General features: G+C 38.0%; 1 protein-coding gene across 2 annotated transcripts; it reads left to right on the top strand.

Annotated features, from left to right (window-relative positions):
- The first annotated feature begins 1,494 nt into the window (after nucleotides 1–1,494).
- LOC131434738 (paternally-expressed gene 3 protein) lies at nucleotides 1,495–20,338 on the top strand. 2 transcript variants are annotated; one of them, XM_058601808.1, is made up of 3 exons: nucleotides 1,495–2,026; nucleotides 17,254–19,521; nucleotides 19,588–20,338. In XM_058601808.1, the coding sequence occupies exons 1-3, from the start codon at nucleotides 2,021–2,023 to the stop codon at nucleotides 19,837–19,839; spliced, it is 2,526 nt and encodes an 841-aa protein (XP_058457791.1). In that variant the 5' UTR covers nucleotides 1,495–2,020; the 3' UTR covers nucleotides 19,840–20,338. The 2 variants fall into 2 exon arrangements, with proteins under 2 accessions (XP_058457791.1, XP_058457790.1); XM_058601807.1 differs by lacking the exon at nucleotides 1,495–2,026 and adding an exon at nucleotides 3,146–3,300.
- Nucleotides 20,339–23,178: the final 2,840 nt, after the last annotated feature.

Below are 23,178 nucleotides of genomic sequence, written 5' to 3'. Positions count from 1 at the left end.
CTGAGTGCAATTGAAGCCATTCGCTCAAACGCTGCTGGCAAAAATGAACCTTTTTTGTTGGGCAAAATAAAACAATACCTGAACGACATTTTGAATAATAATTATCAAATCATAATAGTTTGGGTCCCGGCTCATTGCTCCATTCCAGGCAATGAAAGAGCCGATATTTTAGCCAAACGAGGTGCTGTTGAGGGTGAAATTTATGAGAGACCGATTGCTTTCAACGAATTCCATAGCGCGTCCCGCCAAAGAACACTTGTCAGCTTCACTGGCACTGGCAAGCTTCTTGGGATAGAGATGATCTGGATCGGTGGATGCACTCAACTATTCCTAAAATATCGACAACGGCATGGTTCAGGGGACTGGATACGAGTAGGGACTTCATTCGTGTGATGTCCAGACTCATGTTCATTCACTACACGTTAGCTGCAGTTCGAATTGAACTTTCCGAGACTAATCATTGTGCTTGTGGCGAAGGTTATCGCGATATTGATTATGTCGTTTGGACATGCGTATAATGCTTTACCCTAGTTGGTGTTTATTGAAACTTCGTCCGGATTTACCCATTTCGGGATTAAGGAAATGCCGGAAGTAGTAATAAATTTTTAGAATAGAATTTGCATCAATTTGAATGAGGATTCAAACAGATTTTTCATATACATAATATACGGCACAACTCATTTCCACTTGGAAATGACATACTTAGTACATGTAGTAAAAGATAGTTGAGTGAACACGAAACTAAACATGCATCTAAGTGAATTTCAATATAAACTCATAAAACAAATCCCGTTTGTTTTTGTTTTAATTAGCTAAATCCCATCAAGTAGAAAAGCTATTGTATCTATTTTCAGAAAGTGTGAGCTTATAATTACATTACTTTCTCTTGATGCATCACTTCAGCCTCTAACTTCTAACAAAATAACCAGCAGTACTGAGAAGCCATAATCAACCGGCTCCACCGGGTTAATTCTCAACCCGGAAAAGTACTTGGCCCTTGGTTATCCAAATTGCCGCCAAGCCTTCAAGGTTGATTTGAATGATTTGAATAATAAGTGTTTATTTTCAGCTCCGTGTCTGGATCAACCACATTGCAGGAGAAAAGTCGATTTACTAAGCTCATTTTTTTTCTCTACTTCTATGCCAGTAAACCCAACACTTCTAGTGCTGGGGCTGTGGTATAGCCGTTTCCCTTTTCCCAGCATCCAACCGCAGCACGAATGACGCAGCCTACCATGAGTCGTTCTCCTTTTCACACTCGTTTGAACTCTCCCCTCGCTGGCGGCGACGGCGACGGCGGCGACGTCGATGGTGGCGTCGGATTTAAACGTTGTCGTCGCGTGCGGAAAGAAGGGTGATGCAGCCAGTGCCCACTTAATAAGTGTATCAAATCTTGCAGCCGCAGCACTTCGGGCACGCAAGGTGGGGACATTCTTCTACGCTGGCTGTCGATCAGTGTTTTTTTTTCTACTATCGGGTGTAGTCGGCTGTGGAGACCCACAGCCTAATGGAAGAGAAAAGAGAGAAGGATACATATCTCGGCGCGAGTCGTGATCGGCGTTCTAGGGTCCGATCGGGGCAAACCGGTGGCCGTAGAATGATCACATTTGCGCGTGGAAATCCGAATAACTAGAGCAGAGCAGGAGGGTGCGATATCCGAGAGTTGCTGTCGCGGAGGTCCTCCGTACTACGAGATCTCGGGTGCGTGTCAACACAGGGGGGACACATTCTGTGTACAGTCGATCGCAACGCGTTTCGCACATTTGGCGGCATATTCCGATTCCGAATCGGTGACGGTTTACAGTATATAAGAGACTAGAGGGCTAGGCCGAGCCATCAGTAGTAATTTTAGGTCGCTCTATGTCAATGTAGAGCTTTTAATTTTTTTTCTCTCGGGCGTTTCTTGCGAATATCCTGTTTCGGGTTCTAGCCGGGAGTTCCAGTTGTGTTCTATTTGTCGTACGTGCGTAGTGATCCAATTTTCTGCTGAAATTTTGGTGATTTATTAAAAAACTTCAAAATGAAGGTGAGTTTCAAGGACGATTATTCAGTAGAACGGATGTAAAGGATTTAAACTAACAGAACTGAAACACGGGAAGAAGCTGAGTTATGGTGTGTACGGAGAATTAAGTGATTTTTTTTCGAAATGCATAATTAGTGACAAAAAACAAAACAAATGGATTCGAGCTTACGAGCCTATATATTTTAAGTGAAGAAATCACACAGGATATTGACTAATGCACCTTCAAGTTCGACACCTGATCAATTTAGAGCATGATCGTGCAAAAAGTGGTTGCTACTAGCAAACAAGTGACATGAACTACCAGCGCAGCGAAGGTTGTTTTCAGTGGTGACTCGACTAATTGATCCACATCGCTTCGATAGATCCTGTTGTAGCCCGTGAAGTCGCATGAGTGATGTTTTGAGGCCGTACGGTTCTGCTTGAATAGAAACTGAAATTACTTACTGCTGTGCAGCTACCGTCTAAGGATCATGTCGTACGCGACGTTGACAGTTCGTTTAGGAGCAACCGTCTGTACAATCCGTGCGGCAACCAGTTGAATCGATTCCCAATTTGATCACCTTCCAAGCTACAATGCCTTGAGCGACCTGGTGACCGACAGACGCTGTTTGGAGCACCGCTTGACGTGTGCTTGAATCAACGCACCAACAGTTTGCTCGATTAGATTATGCTCGATTAGTAAATGCTAAACTGTGACCGACCTCAGAATCGTTTGTGCAGCTCTAGGGGTTCAAAAAAAAAACAAAGTTGGTATGATAATTGTAAGCTAAGAATCGAGCAGATTGATGGAGCAAGCACACGCCCAACGGTAATTCCATAAGCGGCTCGAGAATGCGCTGACAGGCTGCTGCAACAGGAAATGCAAATCAACTGCCGCAACTGCAGGCTGTGGCAACCAAACGCGACACTGTGTTCCACCTGCTGAATCCGGCTTAGGAACTACAACAAGCGGGCTAGTGGTTTTTGTAGGCGCCCTTTTCTCACAGCTAGTTCAAGTGTGATCTAATAGTGCGTGGTGGCAAATAGATAAATGAATAAATTACAACCGTTCTGATTAATTGCGCTACTGCTGCGGTGAGAGCTAACAGAAGAAATATAAAAAAAAAACATTTAACAAGTGATTCATGGACTGTTTTGAGAAGGGGGGCGGGGGCACGGAATGTTGTGTTGAAATGAACAATGATGTGATTGGATCACAACATGGACTGAGTAGTGCAAACGGATCTTTGAGGACATGTTTTTGTTTTATTAATCCTAAGGGTGTTCTTTACAATTTGGTAAGTTGGTGGATTGTGTTCTAATAAGGATGATTGTGGCTCTTCGCGACTACTCAACCCGAATGCTCTTATATCAAGAACAATATTTTGGAACTAGATACCAAGACTCGGTTTTAAATTCGTCCAACTGATTTCTAAGCACCGAACGGTGAAGTATCATATAATTACTATTTCAAATAACCAACATCATTTATTTGATCTATTTACATAAATAATTGATCGTAAAAATGGGTTCATGTATTGAACGATTTCAAGTGCAATTTGATCAAACACTCTCAAGAAAAGGAAACGACAAGAGAAACGGAAGCGTACAATTTTTTAGGCTTTTATCAATATCTAATTGAAAAACAACAGATTGGAAAACGACTGACGAGAGCAACGGAAAATTGCAAATTTTGCGATAAAATTTCCACATAAATAGGACTCATACCCAGGCGCGTACCCAGAAATTTTTTTTCGAGTGTGTTTCAGAACACGATAAATAATTTCCATAACCATGGAAATATGTATATAATCACTTGAATTTTTTTTGGATGAAGTCGTTTGTTGAAAATTAATTTGTTCTAAAATATTACATTTGGTCTAAAATGTTGAAATTCATTTGTTCTAAAAATGTAAAGTGTCTTTTCATTTAAACTAAACTTAAAGTCATTATTATCCAAGAATGCAATGCATCTCAATATAAGAAATTTCACAAAGAACTGATTGCCAAATATTTGCAAAGAATATCAGTAATGGACAAGGAGAAGTTTTATTTAAATACCCTTTTTGCCTTTCTCTATAAAAAGGTATTAGAATTGTTGAAAACCCCGACTTTTGAACGGAGCTTTGGAGACCCATAATGTTATATACCATTCGACTCAGTTCGACGAGATCGGAAAATGTCTGATTGTGTATGTATGTGTGTGTGTGTGCACTTTTCGAAGATATTTATACTCAATTTTCTCAGAGATGGCTGAACCGATTAACAAACTCGTTTGAAAGCTACTATCGGGCCATTGATCAAGTTCAAAGATCAAATGGCTGTGACTTTTGGTTCCGGAGATATAATGGTATAAGTGACATAACCGACAAAACACGTTGATTTTTACCGCTCTTATACATATAAGGGTGCCAATATTTTTGGATCACTTTTAATTCTATTATTCAAAAGTTCAAGCACCTCGAAAAAAGTCCTCTTGCAAAATTTGAGCTAAATCGGACATGGATAATGGGTGCTGCCCAGCGGTTAAAGTTTGAAAATTTTCGATCTTAAAAAAGCACCATAGGGGAAAGTACATGAAATTTCCGAAATCGAAAAATTTTTTTGAAGCCAAAAATCTTAAAATTGCATGAAACGTTTGACTAATTTGACAATTATGTAAGATCGATTTTTTCAGTGTAAAATAAGATTAGTAATTTTTCAGTATTTTCATTCCAAAACTAGACTTTTTTTGAGAACATCAACAGTATTACAATTTTGTGTAGGATTCATCATTTTGCTACTCTAATCGTTTGCAAAAAAAAAAGGTTAAATGTCTAGTCTTTTTCAATAGATAGTCTAGATAAATTTTGAAAAAATAAAAAGCAAAGAAATGGAAAAGCAAAGTTTCGAATTCTACATTGAAAAAAACGGATTTTAAATTTAATGCGGATTTAGTGTTATCTCAAAAAAAATTTTTTTGAAAAAAATCGACTTTCTGGGACTTGATACTTTTTCTAAGTCCTAGAAAGTCGATTTAAGAAAAAAAAATTCGAGATGGCATCAAAAATTTTTTTTCGATTTCGGAAATTTCTATGGTGATTTTTCAAGATCTATGAAAATTCCACTAAGTGGACTTAGGGGTTTTTTTAAATTAGCATCACTCTTCTCATACAAATAGGCAACGCAAATGTCAAGCGCTTGGTTGGAAAAAATGATGCCTACTATGTGATATAAACACTGAAGAATGCTTTTGTGAACTACTCGATTCAATCTGAATCACTTGGTGTCAAAAATAAGCCCATATTAGTGTCATAAATTATTTAATAAAAAGATAAAAAATGTTTTATGAGACTGTTTTGAAGAAAGAGAAAGGCATTATCACCCCACTAGGTGGATTAAGAAGGCTTTTCTAAAGCTTCCCGCCTTACAATACATGAACGGTGTGAAGGAAATATAATAACCTATACTGGGACAAAGTTTCGTTGAATTCGAAAGTGGTGCTTAATTTTGTAAATTGGCATTAAATTTGAAATCCGTTTTTTTTTTCAATGTAGAATTCGAATTGACGAGTTTCGTGCAAAATCGTATTCGGAGTATAAGCATATAAGTTTTAACACAACAAAAACACTTTGCTCACTTTATTTTTCCAAAATTTGTCTAGACTATCTATTGAAAAAGACTAGACATTTTAACTATTTTTTTTTAAATTAGAGTAGCAAAATGATAAATCCTACACAAAATTGTAGTGCTGTTGATGTTCTCAAAATAAGTCTATATTTCGAATGAAAATACTGAAAAAATTACTAATCTTATTTTACACTGAAAAAATCAATCTTAAATTTTTGAAGTCAAATTACAAAAAAAAACATCATTCTTTATTTGAATATATTTATATATTATATTCAGTTTAGTTTAGTTTTCAATAAAAAGGCACTGGATAAAAAATTCAGTTTGGACAAAAAATAGTTTTTTTTTTGAAATTTTGTTTCCTTGAATCTTACAATGTATGTATGATTGGTTGCTTTTTACAACTTCAAATTTATATAAGATTCTAAGCTACATCAAAATGCTCAGGAAATCTACTATTTTTGTACATTTAAAATATATGTCAATAGTTTCTACTTGACTTTCAAAATATGATTGTCGTATATCAAATATTATTGATAGTAGATGAAACTAACGTTCTGCGATTTTTGAAATAGTGTAGTTTACTTACAATTAAAAGAAGTAAATTTAGAATTATTGGAAAGTGATCGTTTGAAATAACAGTTTCTTACATATCGCAACTTGTCATTTGTATCAAAAGTTGTTAAAAAATACTCCGATTGAGACATCTATTGATGCCCCAAAGGACCAAAGAATACATTGTTGGGTAATAATGCTGGAATGTACCAGGTGCGCAAACTGAGATGTCGTTTTTTCATCAAAGAAATAAATGAGTATTCAAGAACAAAGGAAAAATATTTGTTTCTGGTAAATATTGGCCCTCTTTTTCAATATACTGATTTCAGTACACTCTTTTTACGCGAGGGATACGTACCGCGAAAAAAAAAACCGCGTAACTTTTGAAATCCATGTAAAAAAAACCTCAAAAGTAAAGAAATATATCTTAGAAATGCATGAAACGTCCAGATCTGGTGTGATAACAAAAAAAAATTTTTTTGAAAAAAACTGGTTTTGAGGTTTTTGAAATCGAATTTTCATTTATGCCAAATGTCGAATTTTCCAAATGTCAGAGAGTTGACTTAAAATTTCGGGATAACACCAGATCTTGACGTGTCATGCAATTCTAAGACAAAAGAAGAACACCGGATAAGCTTGAAAATTCGCATAAAAACGCGTAACTTCATAAATCCGCGAAAAAACCGCGTAACTTCGGAGATCCGTGAAAAAAAACTCATAACTTCGGAAATCCGCGTAAAAAATATCTCTGTGTACATTTCGGTCATCTTTTCGGAAGGACCGGGGCGAAAATGGTCGCTTTTGGTCTTGGGCAAAAAAAAGCTCGGGGAACAATATTTTCACTCCGAACGTTGTATACTGTTCGGAAGCAGGGTAGCCGCATTCAAATCTGATTTTTTCAAGCAAAAATTCTGTAAATCTGTGTTAAATTGAAAAATCTGTATTAAAAAATCTGTACACGGAAATGATAAGAAATTGAAACATAACAAATAATGTAGTTGAAAAATGATGGAAGTGATTTTTCCGTTCGATCGTCTCGAAAGGATGATTTGATGAAAAACATTTGAACTTCAATTTAAAAATGAAAACTTATTCTGTTTACTTTCACATTGGTTCATTGACAAGAACGTATCTGCCGATCTTTCTGTTTTACTGCCTTACATTATGACCGAGTCCATCATCTTTCCATTTTATCAGAAGAAATTTGTTGAAGTATATAGAAATAGCGCTATACTAATTGCAAGAAAAAGTGACCATAGAAAAATGTTTATCAACAAATAGGACAATTTCTAATGTTTACCACAAAATCAGGATAACGGTTTTACTTCGAGAAAAACAGATCATTGCTCAATTTTGAATCCGTGCTATTAAAAAATCTTCACTTGGTTTAGAATTTATTTTGATTTTGCGCTCGGTGTCAGAGAGTATTTTTTTTCTTCAACAGAACAATATTTTTAATGTTCTTTAGAACTTTCATAATATAAAAAAATGTGAGATTAAAATTGACTACAGTGTATTTGTTGATTTATTCGATTTGGATACAATAAATGTAAAATAAGTGTAAAATGATTTATCAGTTCATAAACAAAAACTTTAGACCGTGTATTAAAAACAATATATTTTTCAATTCATTAGTTTTGATGCTTGTTTCCCTTACTGGTCCTTTTTTATGAAATACAACCATCCGCTGGCAATATGTTCACTAATGAGTGCAAACTTACTGTTTCCCTACATTATTTTTAGCTAAATCGAGACAGTCATATTAGTCCCATATTGAAAATCGGAAAGATGAATGAATACATATTTCGGTAAGAATTCGCTTTTTTCCGCTACTGTAATGATTGATACTCTTGAATCACATACATGGATCACGTTCTAAACTTTTCATCTGAAGTGAAATATTCACCCCTATTCAGTATTTCGATCGAGTCGGACTTTGTCGAACGAATGTAAAAATTTGCATTCTCGAATTGGATCGAGTGATGCTTTTGTATGAAAAACTCAAACTCGATCGGGCTACAGAATACCAAATTTCGTATTCGAAAGAAACAATCCGATTCGAACGAAATACAGAATCGGGGTGATTGCATTTTTTTGTCATTCGTTTATATAAAATCCGTTACGCAACAAGATGGGGCTCATATACGAGTACTTTTGTTAACGAACGAAAAGATACGCGCATACCGGTCCCATCTTAGCATGCTATGCTTCTCTCGCGCGTGGCTCAACCAGTAACTTTGGAGGTTCCAATACCAATAGAAGTCGAACCACCCTAACGCCACAAATATGGCGGTTAAAGGGATAAAATTTTGGGAAAACCATCTCCAATACAAACTCTTTCAAACAGCGGACCCGTGCTGCAAACGGAATATTGCTGGACTATCAATTAGGTATAGATTGAATTTACCTACACCTAAAATGAACCTTGAACCGGCCATGCTATTTGTAATTCTATGTATTATGGAAATTAAAAATATCAAAATGATTTTTTTTTCCTGCAAAGCTCTTAACATCGTCATTCGAGAATGATTTTCCATTTGGTTGGTTGTCTCTATAAATTGCTGTTTGTTGAAAACTAGTGCAATCGGTGTGTAAATTCTTTGAACTGATTCAAAACATAACATTCTATCATCATAAAACCGCAACATGATTTGACCTTGGAACGGTTGTTCTAAAACAAATATCAAGATGAGTGACCTTGAACTGATTTTTTCCATCGTCGAAACGTATATGAACCCGGAATATCCGTTCCAGGAAAGTATCCTTGTCAGCTTACCACCGCGAAGTGAACATGAATGAAATTATTATTGAAAAACAGTGCTTAGTTCACCTATCAGTTCACATTTTTTATGGATCAGGGTCATTTCGCCGAAAGCCGTTTCGCCGAATGCCATTTCGCCGAATGCCATTTCGCCGAATGCCATTTCGCCGAATGCCATTTTTCGAAAGGGTCATTTCGCCGAATCCTGAAAACGTCTTAAATCGTAATTAGAATTGATTTAAATTAAAGACAAACTAAAGATAATAGCGTTAACGCCCGTTTTGTTTACCTACCATTGTAGTTCCCGAGAAAACTTGTTGACTATTAGCTACTAAGCATCAAAGCAATTGCATAGGTGTATCTATCAGGCAAATGTAGGTGGTATTTTCAGTTTGTTAAGTGAAAATGAAAAAATATCTAATGCGGCTACGCCACATCGTTTTGGTTCATGTGCTGTCCGACCTCGCTACCGCTAACTAAAGCAAAGAAACCTAGACCGGGCAAACGAGGTAGTTACAGGTTTGTATGCAAGAGGCCGCCGCTTCCGCCGAGCCTTCTTGGCTTCGGTCATGTGGCTGCGCCACATCAGTTATATAGAAGACATAACATGCATGAGATATGACCCTTTCGGCGAAATAACCCATTCGGCGAAATGACCTATTCGGCGAAACGACTTTCGGCGAAATGTCTTTCGGCGATATGACCCGCTCCCATTTTTTATCAATCCGCATGCGTTTTTTGATGAAAATTCTTCAGTGTTTTTAGTTTTCATGAAACTATTTTTATTGACCGTCGTTTTAGTGTCAGTTTGAGATTTCAATCACTTATTACCCTGTAGTTCCGGACCTACAAGTTAAATCTAAAAGAAAAATTTCTTGAAACCATAAAATTATCCCCAACGCATGAAAATCGGTTAAGCATTCCATGAGATGTCCAAGTAAGTTCCACTTCAGAGTTTTTGGTCATTATTTATGGTATAGTTTTTGGTAATTATTTAGCGGTATTCAATGAACAACTTAACCCGGAACGGTTCGTATGGCCATAAATTAATATGTCGAATAAACAAAAATATTTTCGAGCCCAATTTTTGTGGAATCGTCATTTTCTATAACGGTTTGAATCTAAAAAACTTATCACCCTGTCATTCCAGAATCGGAGGTCGGAAAAAATTATTAATTTTGTATGGGAGAAGTCTTTCAGTTTGATCTTTTGTTTATGAAATTCACAGATTGAAGTCCTTTATTTCCGATACTTTCGGAACCGAAATTCGGAAATCGGTGTAGCTGAAGTCAGTTAAATTCACCTAAGGGATTGTAAAGCATTTCGTTTGATTCGAAATTTGAATCTTTGAAGATGGAGGAAACCGTTTGAACCATCTTCGAGAAAACTGAATGATAGTATTTTTATTCTGTTACATATATCATTCAGTAGCTCCGGAATCAGAAGTCGGATCCAAACGAAATTTAGGAACCTTTTATGGGGGCACAGGACTTCTCATAAGAATTTAAGTTTGTAAAAATAGTTTGTAAGCCATCTTCGAGAAAATTGAGTAAAATTATTTGACTAGACTAGACTCCCGGGTCACGATTTTTTTTTTGAAGCTTGCGCGAATTCTATACATTTTTTTTAATTCAAAATAAAAGATTTAAACGGTTATTTCGATTGATTTGGAATCTTCGGCAATGCTTGAGGTAATTATTTATAATCGGTTATATTATAAAATCGGTTTTTCCAACACAGGTATTGTTTCATTTTTGTATATGTTGTAGCTGATAATTGAAAAAGGTCATGATAGACCACAAAGTTATAGTCTTTTATAGTAATGTTAGCTACACCACAAAAAATGCTACAAAATATACGAATTCATATATTGCTAAAATATTCTATGTCAGTAGCTTCCAGGAGAATATTTACTTTTTTATGTGTTAATTTGAACAGTCTTTAAACGCCATCTTTCGTATAACACCACGAACTAATTCTAACTAAAATGTTGGAAAACTGTATTTGTTACAGATTATTGATTTTTGTTTCATAATACTTTGAAGAGCAAAAAAACATTATAGGAAAGAACAATCTAATTTATTTTCTCAAAACTATATATTCACAGTAGAATTACAAGCTATCTAATTTCCATTGCTATAAATTGCAATGATTTACTAAGTTGAGATAGAGTTGTCCTACCATATAAATGCTAATGTTTGCACCATTAAGCAATGTTACAATTTTAAAAATTTCAAAATTTTCGGTTGCCATTTGTTAGATTATCCAAATAGGTAGGATGTTTCTCAGTGTCATAAAATGAATCTTTTTCAGAAAAATTTCGCAGAATTTGGTATTTTGTCACCGAATTTTCAACAGCTAAACGTTCGTTAATTGAATTGAAAAATTGTTGAACACTGTAAATGTTTACCTGTACACCAAATGGAATAATGTAACAAATGGTTCACTCAAAGCCCGGATAGTTTGTACATTCCCACTCCACTGGATCGATCCACCTTGCTCGTTGTGCTTCTCTTTTTCTTGTGCTCACCGGATTAGATTCAAGAACCATTTTCACTAGGTTGCCGTCCGGTATCCTAGTGACATGCCCAGCCCATCGTAACCGTCCAATTTTAGCTGTCTGATAGGTGGTTCTCTAAGCAGCTGTTGCAATTCATACGCGGTCTCCACACTCCGTCTTCCATCTGCACTCCGCCATAGATGGTACACAGGACCATTCTTTCAAAAACACTTAGGACGCGTTGATCCTCTGTCAACATAGTCCAGGTCGCGTGACCATAGAGCGTTCCGATCAGATGTGATTGTCAAAATTGTATCAAATTTTGATCAGATGTGATTGTCCCGATCAGATGTGATTGTCAAAATTGTATCAAGTTTTGATATTATAAATAACACAAAACCTATCTGAATTTGATATAAACTCACTACGGATAGTTGTTAAAATATCAAGATTTTATATCAATAATTTGTATCGATTGTATCTGCTTATATCTATAACTATTTTTAAGTAAAATATTCTTGGTGCATCTTAAATGTTTTAAAAGTGTGTATTGAAAAACGTACTTTATTTGCATTTTCTTTAAGAGAAAAAAATGATAATTTCACTATAATGTCCAAAACACAGTTTTTTACCACTATTAACAAATCAAATTTTGGTATAATTTAGATAGAATTATACATGGACTGGAAAACTACATCTTAATTATATGTCTTGGGTTTAAATATCAAAACGAGCATTTTTTAAATATTTCTGATATGGTTTCTTGTTCAGGTTCCTTCTAAAATACGTCTCTGAATTTCTCTGCTAGTATCATTATCGTCTTGAGGAATACTCGAACCGATGGATATTTGATTTTGCGAGGAAAGTTTGTCCAGATTCTGTTCCTACGCATAGCATTATTAGGGAATCTTTTTCAAATAATGGTTCCATTGATAGCCCCTTTTCTATGATGGAATTTTCCATAGCACTCATGTCTTGTAACAATAACGCTCCTGGGTTGGACAGAATTAAATTCAACTTGGTGAAGAATCTGCCCGACCTCGCAAAAAGACGTTTGTTGGAATTGTTCAACAAGCTTCTTGAGCAAAATATTGTTCCACCTGACTGGAGGCAAGTGAAAGTTATCGCCATTCAAAAGCCGGGGAAACCAGCTTCCAATCACAACTCATATAGACCCATCGCGATGTTGTCCTGCATCAGAAAATTGTTCGAAAAAATTATTCTACGACGTCTCGACACTTGGGTCGAGACGAACGGTTTGTTGTCAGATACTCAGTTTGGCTTCCGTAGAAATAAAGGGACGAATGATTGCCTTGCATTACTTTCGTCTGACATCCAAATTGCCTTCGCTCAAAAGCAACAAATGGCATCTGTATTTTTAGACATTAAAGGAGCATTTGATTCAGTTTCCATTGATGTTCTTTCAGACAAGCTTCACCAACATGGACTCCCAGCGGTTATAAATAATTATTTGCACAACCTTTTGTCAGAGAAACGCATGCATTTTTCACATGGCGATTTGGTAACATTCAGAATTAGCTACATGGGTCTACCGCAAGGCTCTTGCCTCAGTCCGCTCCTCTATAATTTTTACGTAAATGACATTGACAGCTGTCTAGTATCCCCATGTACACTAAGACAATTGGCAGATGATGGCGTAGTTTCAGTTACTGGACCCAAAGCTATTGATCTGCATAAACCATTGCAAGATACCTTAGATAACTTGTCCGATTGGGCTGTTTATCTTGGTATCGAATTCTCTGCGGAGAAAACAGAGTTAGTCGTCTTTTCAAGAAAGCATGATCCCGCGCAGCTTCAGCTCCATATGATGGGAAGAATGATCCAACAGGTTTTGACTTTCAAATACCTCGGGGTGTGGTTTGATTCCAAATGCACGTGGGGAGGACACATTAGGTTTCTGATAACAAAATGCCAACAAAGAGTAAATTTTCTTCGAACAATAACCGGATCTTGGTGGGGTGCTCATCCGGAAGATCTAATAAAATTGTATCAGACAACGATACTTTCAGTGATGGAATATGGATGCGTTTGCTTTCGTTCCGCTGCAAACTCTCATATTATCAAATTAGAGCGAATTCAATATCGTTGTTTGCGAATTGCTTTAGGCTGCATGCATTCGACACATACAATGAGTCTTGAAGTTCTGGCGGGAGTTCTTCCATTGAAGGATCGTTTTTGGGAGCTTTCGTCGCGACTGCTAATAAGATGCGAGGTACTGAATCCCCTAGTTATTAATAACTTCGAAAGGCTAGTTGAGCTTCAATCTCAAACAAGATTCATGACTGTATATTTTAACCATATGTCACAGGAAATCAACCCTTCAAGATATATTCCTATCCGTGTCAGCCTCCTAAATGTCCCTGACTCAACTTTATTTTTCGACACATCCATGCAGCGCGAAGTGCGTGGAATTCCGGAACACCTACGCTCGTTGGAAATCCCAAAAATATTTACAAGTAAGTTCAGGCATATCGACTCTGAGAAAATGTTTTACACGGACGGATCGCGAATTGAAGAAGCGACAGGGTTTGGTATGTTCAACAATAATGTTTCGGTCTCCTTTAGGCTTCAAGAACCTGCATCTGTTTATATAGCAGAGTTAGCAGCAGTTCATTATAGTTTGAGTATAATCGTCACATTATCTCCAAACCATTATTTTCTTTTCACAGATAGTCTGAGTGCAATTGAAGCCATTCGCTCAAAGGCTGCTGGCAAAAATGAACCTTTTTTCTTGGGCAAAATAAAACAGTGCCTGAACGTCATATTGAATAATAATTATCAAATCACAATAGTTTGGGTTCCGGCTCATTGCTCCATTCCAGGCAATGAAAGAGCCGATATTTTAGCCAAACGTGGTGCTATTGAGGGTGAAATTTATGAGAGACCAATTGCTTTCAATGAATTCTATAGCGCGTCTCGCCAAAGAACACTTGCCAGCTGGCAAGCTTCTTGGGATAAAGATGATCTGGGTCGGTGGATGCACTCAATTATTCCTAAAATATCGACAAAGGCATGGTTCAGGGGACTGGATGTGAGTAGAGATTTCATTCGTGTGATGTCCAGACTCATGTCCAATCACTACACGTTAGATGCACATCTCCTTCGAATTGGACTTTCCGAGACTAATCATTGTGCTTGTGGCGAAGGTTACCGCGATATTGACCATGTTGTTTGGACATGCGTGGAGTATCGTGATGTCAGATCTCAACTAATAAATTCCTTGCGTACCCAAGGTAGACTATCCAATGTCCCAGTTCGCGACATTCTTGCTTGTCGTGACGTTCCTTACATGAAACTTCTTTATTATTTCATTAAGTCCATTGGAGTTCCAATTTAAATTTTATTTTATGTTAGATTGTTTTCTCTTCCATGAGCTCAACCAATAGCCAGCTATCTTATATTAAATAAAAGTGATGAACTGATACAAACAAACCTGAAATAGTTATAAGATCATGTACAAAATAAATGTATTTCATTTAATGTAATTTATAATAGCAACTCGCTTGATAAAAACAGTGTTTAGATTAACTAATGAATACCAACATACTAATAGGATATTCGAAATGTATTAGGTTTAAAGTACTATGTATTGTAGATGCCACGGCGAAGAAAAACTTATGTATATTGCCTATGAAATAAACGTATTTATGAAAAAAAAAAAAAATCATTATCGTCTCCAGTGAGCCCAAATACACGAACTATTCAACAACGTCGATATCGTTACCGTCTATGAACATTCGTGGTGGGAAGCGTAGTGTTTCTTCTTTAGATCCTCTTCGTCTCATGTATTTCGTTTTTGACGCATTCATAGCCAGTCGGACACGCCCTGCTCCAGCTTTCAGTCCGATGTATGTTTCCAATATCCTCTGTCACAATATCACCGTAATCAACGAAGCCGAAAAGCTGTACGGGCTTTCGAAATATCGTACCACTCGTGTCGGCCCTCGCTCTTCGAATCACTCCTTCCAAAGCAATATTGAACAAGAGACAAGAGATTCCATTACTTTGCTGTAGCTCCGAGATTCGATGGGACTCCAGAGTGCTCAGATACTCGGGCGTAACACATCACTCTATCCATCGTTTCTTTTACCAATATTTGCATAGTTGTGGTGAAATTAAATTTATGTACCGAGATTTCGGTTATTTCAATATTTTTCTGAAGCTTCCTGTACTTCACCCGAATCTTCCTTTTGATGCCATCGATAACCATCGGGACCCGAGCTAAAATCAAACAACCTGTAGCCCCCTTCCGGGTTAGTTATCCTTTTATTTGTTAGTCTAATCCTGGGTAGAAATGATTCACAAACCAAGAGCAAATTTTGTTAATAAAACCAGATATCTCAATGGTAAAAAATAACATTATTTTGTTTGAAATAAGAGTTGAAATTTCGAAAATCAAGACTTAGTCTACATGACAAAAAAAGCAACAAAAAATGAAACTCTGTCATTGTGATATCAAAGCAAGAACAAAATATTAATAGAAGAATTTTTCAGTTATGTGATCTTCTAGCATTCTATTCTATTCATTCTATATCATAAAAATTCTCTTATCTGATTCTGATTCAGTTTATTCAATTAATTTTATTTTAAATAAGATATAATAACTAATATTGATACTGTACAGATATTGCACTATTTCTTGATTCCTGCAATGTAATATCCAAAAAATATCAAGTGTCGCTATGACATCACAGAAACATCAAAATTGTAATAGAATTTGCTTTTATTTTGATTTTTGTTTCCTATTTTGGTCTTTTGACGAATTTGACAAATGACGAATACGCTACGACTATGTTAAGGTACAACTGTCAAACTTAGTAAATAGTTTTCTTTAATGCAGGACCTACCATGGTATATGTTATAGCTTACGTGCATGCAAAAAAAAACAAAGGCATTGTATGCACAGATGAAACGGGAACATAATCTGTCCGAGGGTGCAAACCTTATCACGCATACGGTAGCTTATAGTTTCGTTCGAAAAAGTTAAAGTCGAATGTATATTAGCTTTAGACAAGATTAGATCAATAAATAAACATTTTCTTGTATTCTGTTGTACTTATAAATAACTTTTGGTTGAATAATATTTTCGAACAAATTTAGTATTGATTAAATCCCTCTGAAAATATTCAAAAGTTGGAAAATAAAACCGAGTTCTCCAAATAGGAAAAGCATTCAACAAAGTGTTCAAAAGAGGGAAAATCATTAATGAAACAAAAATGTTAATTTCATGCCGCTTCTGGCATCCAGCACCGGTATCAAACCCATATTAATAAAAAAAATTCCCATTCAAATAAGACGAAAATACGTTCCCGAGTAATGTAACTCACGAGACATGTGATTCCGAATACGACATAACTAATTAATCGATCAAACGACTCTACGAAAAGTGTACGACTGATCGAATCCGCAGTGTCCGGTGACCAATCATTCTAGAAATGCTTTAATTTGGTCAGACTGTCGCATAACAAGTTCGTTAGCCATTGAATTATACGAATCACGATAAACCAAGCCTCGTCACGAGATACAGCCAGCCTGTTGGCATGGGTTCGATGTCCATTCCATTTTACTTTGAACGGTATGTCGCGCGACCTAATGCAGGTATGAAATCAAACGATGCAAGGTTGTTCACATTCCGTAAGTCGAATAAAGTCGTGATAAACCTTTGCCATCCGTTTTTTATTTTGTGTTTTTTTTTTTACATTTTGTCATATTCAAACACACATAGCGAAAGCTTCTGTCCGTGCACTTGAAAATATGCCAGTATAAGCAAGTAATTAGATATTTTCTCTCTGTTTCGTTTCACAGTTTTTCGCTGCAATCTTGATTGTGGCCTTAGCAGCGTCTAGTTTAGGGAACCCTGCTCCAGACTGTCCGCCCGGAGGACACGGTTACTCTTATCCAGCACCCGAAGTACAACTATCCATAGGCAAAGCAATCAATTCAGTCAGCGTAACACCGGGTTTTTCCTCGTATTCAGTGGATGGAGCCGTCAAGTATGCATCCGTTGGACCTTCGTACAGTTCGTACGAAGCATCGCCAGCCTATTCCGCATACGGAAGTGATTCCGGGCTGAAACTCTCGAGCTATGTTCCGGCCGTAAAGACCGTATCGGCATCACCGGGAATTGTGTATGCAGGCAAATCACCAGCCGCCTCGTTTGCCTCGGTGCTACCTGCTACCAAGCTGTTTTCGGCTGCACCTGCCATTGTTTCCAAAGAATATTTACCACCTGTGAAGACAGTGGTATCCGCTGGCCCATCCTATTCATCGTACGATGCTAGCCCAGCTATTTCAGCTTATTCCGCAACGCCCGCAATATCTTCTTATATTTCAACACCAGCCGTTAGTAAGATCGTAAGTTCTCCCGCTTACAGTTATGCATCTGCTGCACCGATCGCAAAGGTTGCCACATATTCAGCACCCGTGGCCTACGCTGCTCCTGCCGTAGGTTATGCTAAGGTGGCAGCTCCTGCTGTATCGTACGGTGCCTATGCTCCAGCTGCTAAAATCGCCATTTCTGCTCCATCCTTGTCCTATGCCGCATACGCTCCCGCTGCCAAAGTAGCAACATATGCCGCACCTGCTGTAAGCTACGCATCTCCAGTTGCTAAAGTAGCCGTAGCTGCACCAGCTGTTTCCTATGCTGCCTACGCCCCAGTCACAAAAACGGCCAGCTACGCAGCTCCAGTTTCTTACGCATCCTATGCGCCTGCCGCCAAGGTAGCAACATATGCCGCACCTGCCATTAGCTATGCTGCTCCTGTTGCTAAAGTTGCCGTAGGTGCTCCTGCTGTATCCTACGCTTCGTACGCCCCAGTAACCAAAACGGCCAGCTATGCTGCACCAATATCCTACACATCATACGCTCCTGCTGCTAAAGTAGCAACATATGCCACACCAGCTGTAAGCTATGCAGCTCCTGTCGCTAAAGTTGCCGTAGCTGCTCCGGCTGTTTCTTATGCATCATACGCTCCAGCTGCAAAAATAGCCTCGTACGCTGCACCAGCTGCCTATGCATCGTACGCTCCCGTAGCTAAAGTTGCTTACGCAGCTCCAGCATCTTACGCAACCTCGTATGCAACTAGCTCGAAAGTTGCCTACGCTGCTCCTGTGGCGAAAGTTGCATCGTACGCCTCTCCGGTAGCATATGCTAGTTATGCACCAAAGGTAGCATACGCTGCTCCGGCCGTATCTTATGCTGCCGCTGCTCCTGCCATATCAAAATACGTTTCTACTCCAGCCGTGTCTTCATACTACGCAACACCAGCTATTGCGAAATATACTGCCGGTCCGGCCATATCAAGTTCTTATGTATCGGCACCAGCCGTCACCAAATACGCTCCATATTCGGCTCACGCATACGCACCAGCTGTTTCGAAGTACGTGTCATCCCCAGCATACTCCGCATACTCAGCAACACCAGCCGTTTCGTCTTACTACTCTTCGCCTGCCGTATCTAAGGTAGTATCCGGTCCAGCATACTCATCGTACATCGCGGCTCCAGCCGTCGCAAAGGTGACCGCCGTTCCTGCTGTCTCGACATCATACGTTTCACCAGCTGTCTCGTCGGCTTATGTCACACCAGCCATCGCTAAAGTTGCTGCAACTCCTGCAATCTCAACTGCCTACGTGTCGGGACCGGCTGTTAGCAAATATGTAACAGGTCCCTCTTATGCGGCATACAGTTCTGGTCCAGCCATCGCCAAGTATGCCGTTAGTCCAGCCGTTTCTGCCTACAGTTCTGGAGCCGGTTATTCTAAAATAGTTGCAGGACCTGCCTATTCCACCTATCACAGTAGTCCGGCTATCTCCAAGGTAATCAGCACTCCGGCAGTGGCTGCCTACAGTGCTGGTCCGGTCTACTCAGCCTACTCAGTTGCACCCACCGTCGCTAAGTACGCTGCTGGTCCGGCTTACGCCACTTACGCCTCTTCCGGTGCTGATGTTCGTTATGCAGCTGCTATTCCTGCCATTTCTACAAGTTACGCGGCTGCACCAGTCTCAACAATTGTGAAGTCTGCAGTACCCGCTACAATCGTGAAGACAGTCGCCGAGAAACATCTCGAATACTATGTAATTATACCACTTTCTGTTCGTCATTTCAAAACGGCATAATTCGTGTTATTGTTTTTGTTTTAGGATGATCATCCACGATACGCTTTCGAATATGGAGTCAATGATCCTCTGACCGGCGATCACAAACACCAGAAGGAGGAACGTGACGGTGATGTCGTGCGGGGTCAGTACTCCCTGGTTGAACCGGATGGCAATGTGCGTACGGTCGATTACTACGCCGATTGGGCCACCGGATTCCATGCCACCGTGACCAACAGCAGGGATCAGGTCCACGCGACTAAAGTACTGGGAAAACGTGCCGTTGTTAAAGCGTAAAGTTTCAGGCGTTGAAAATTCTGCCACCTAATTGACCCACGACGAAACTGTGTATAAATGTGTTTAGTTATTAGACTGTAAGTACCGATGAAAAGTGCCCACGCAAATTATTTATTGATCAAAGCAAAACGCCACCTGCGAGAGAGGGAGGAAGTTTCTAAACGAGCCTTCTGTTCAAATATTTGTTGTTTTATTAGTCACGATCTTCCATTCCGTCCTGTATTTCTTGTATATACTAATTTTAATCAAACGTTAATCATCACTAAAACTGCTCCTACTCCATCTCCCTTCTTACATTTTCCTCACTTTTCTGTTTTCTGTCATTCTATGAAAATCGAAGTTTGTAAAACGAAATGCCAGCAAGAGTAACGAATAGGAAGCATTTGACTCATTCAAAGGAAAACGCATGATTTCAATGTGATAAACGTGTCATAAAATATTATTTGTATTTGCCTAAAAGAAAGAAAAAATATATAAAAACACGAAAAAAAAAGCCTAATCAGAATATTTTATTACAAAATATAGTTCAAAGATGATCGATCCGATTTTCGTTTAGATTCAATATGATGGTCATCTTCGGATTTTATGTTCCTGGAATATTTTGAATTTTCCTTCGCGTTTCGCCTTCGATTCATCAGTGCTAGACCGTTCAAATTGAACAACTATTGCCATTCAGCAGTTCGACTTGAATCGCTGAGTAGCTTTAAAGTAGTCTCCACTTCTCGAAGCGTGCGACGTCGTTAATGTAATTTTGAAATGTCGTTTTGTTTGAATTGATATGCGTTTTGCGAGAATTGTTCATTGCAAGTATTGTAGGATGTAGACAACACACGAATGTAACGACAACTTACAGAGGCACTGGGAGTTCAACAACAAGCAATGCCCAAACGTCTACAAGCCATGGGAATGATTAGGAAGAATAGAATACGGTGCCGCATGAACTGACCGAGAGACAAATGAAGAACCGAAAAGTGACGTGTGAAACGCTGCATCTACGATACAAAAGAAGTCGCTGGTAACGCAAGATATCGTGGGTGAAGTCTGGTAAAACATCGACATCGATAGCACGGCCGGAAGACAGTCAATTCTTCTAGCAAAGCATCCACATTTTTTTTTAGAAAAATGACAAAACTATGTAGAAAGCAATGGAAAACATATCAAATGAAATAACTATAACAGTTCCTTTGCATTTAATGTGCGTGTTTACAGGTTAGTATGCGAAATGCCGTCGATTCCAACAACGGGTCAGCTTTCGATGAAATGGTTCTTCGGTGGAACGCCTTTCGGCGATAGGACAAACTTACATTTTATTCGAAACACCTCCAATGATTTTATGTAAGCAGAGTTAGCGTTTTTGCTCAACTTTTAAATGTGAAATTTTTTAACAGTACCGGAATAAGAAAGGCATCCTTATATGGCTTTTGTTTTTTGTTTATGTATGTGGTAGAGGCAGAATTTTTGTATGATAATTTCTCGAGTTTCGGAGAGGTTTGAACCTCTAAAACACCTCTCTGTATACGCGTCTGGGTGGAGGATCAAAGCGTTTAATATTTATGAACAGGCCAATGCAGAAATCAGATAAGTGCAATTTTGTTTGGTAATTTTTTAATACAAAACCGAATAGAAACATTGAGTGCAAAAACCGGACACGGACTTCGCAATGCAAAAATCGTTTCAAAACATCTTTCTTGCAAGAATCGGACAAATAAACTTTGTATGCAAAACCCAACAAAATAACTTAGCTGCTTCTTTCGAAACAAATGTTTTTATCCGGATCTTGCATTCTGTTTTTATTTCGTCGACTTGTTGGAATTGACAAATATTTCGATTTGATTCAAAGCTTCAATGTATCTAAAGGGTGGTATTTTGCTGGTATCTTTTTGGCAACACTGTCTTTGACAAATGACGCGTGAATCATGTCTTGTGTCATTGGCAAACTTGTTTAGCTTGCTTCAGCTTTAGATTCTATCATGAATCGTCGTTTGGTCTATGATTGAATCCTGAACGAACGCTGACATAGTTGAAGGAAGATCCACTTTGTTATCGAAAATTGTGTTCTGCGACGAAGCTCATTTCTGGTTGAATGGATACGTCAACAAGCAAAATTGCCGCATTTGAAGACCAGCCAGAAGCATTGCAAGAGCTACCAATGCATTTAAAAAAAGTTACTGTTTGGTGTAGATTATGAACCGGTGGCATTAGTCGTGAAATACCGGCCGATATGCTGGAGAGAGTGTGCCAAAATTGGACCTTGCACATGGGCCATCTAAAGCGGGGCCGCGGCCAACATTTGATGAAATCATTTTCAAACATTTAATTATATTGAAGATCAAATCCTACATCTCTTGAAAAATAACCCTTTACATCAATTATTAACGGTATTAGTTTCATCGTTACCCATTAGACTCAATCAAACTGAGGATCAAATCATCATAATGGTACATGCATGATTAAAGAACAGAAAGATCTACACCAATTATTAGAGAAAAACACGCTCAGGTCGATTCAACATAGATTATGGATAACTCATCATGTGGATAGATCAATTTGATATTTTCTTCCAATGAAATAAATAAATCTACAACAGAATAAACAATATGGATATTCTGTTTGCTGTATTTTTTCATTCGTTAGCTTAGCCTTATTAAGGTGACCATGGAAGCGAGCCACAAATGGCAACCAAGAAACCACCTACCCTCCCACTCCACCTTCCGCTATTTTGCCCTGCTCTAAATGTAAACAAACCATGAAACACATTTTTTCTACGCGTAGGGGTAAATATGTTGGATAGAATTGCTACTGCAATTTGGTGACATATTCACTCATCGTATTGATATATGTATACGATAAACTATCAACTCTGAAGAATGATTTGTGCAAAACTTTTTCGGACCTTCATTAGAATTTTTCTTCTTAGAATGTTATTATTTTTCACTCACCTCAAGATTTCAACTGCTGTTTATAGCTCTGTGACATAAATGAGCTTTATGAAACTCTTTTGAGTTGTTCTTCACCGATAAACTTATCCTCTGATCTAAACATTTAATTATAAAACCTTTGAATAATTCACAATTCTGGTTTTGAAAATTTTCCAAAAATCCACGATAAAAAGTTTGCCGGCCTGCTTTAGTATTGGTAATACCACCCTTTTATATTGGCAGTGATGCCATACATAATTAGAAAAAAAAACTTGTAATGCACTAAAAATTGCATTATTTTTAATTAGTCGCACATTGATATAGTTAAAATTACGGATCAAAACTACTTTCGTACAAGCACTTCAAGTATTGCAATCTGTTCAAAATGCCTCGTCCATCTAAGAAGAGGTAAGCAGCGCTC

The sequence above is a fragment of the Malaya genurostris genome, chromosome 3 (assembly GCF_030247185.1).
Source record: "Malaya genurostris strain Urasoe2022 chromosome 3, Malgen_1.1, whole genome shotgun sequence".
NCBI lineage: Eukaryota > Metazoa > Arthropoda > Insecta > Diptera > Culicidae > Malaya > Malaya genurostris.
The sequence above is the reverse complement of the archived record's forward strand: the minus strand, read 5'-3'. Positions and strand labels throughout refer to the sequence as shown.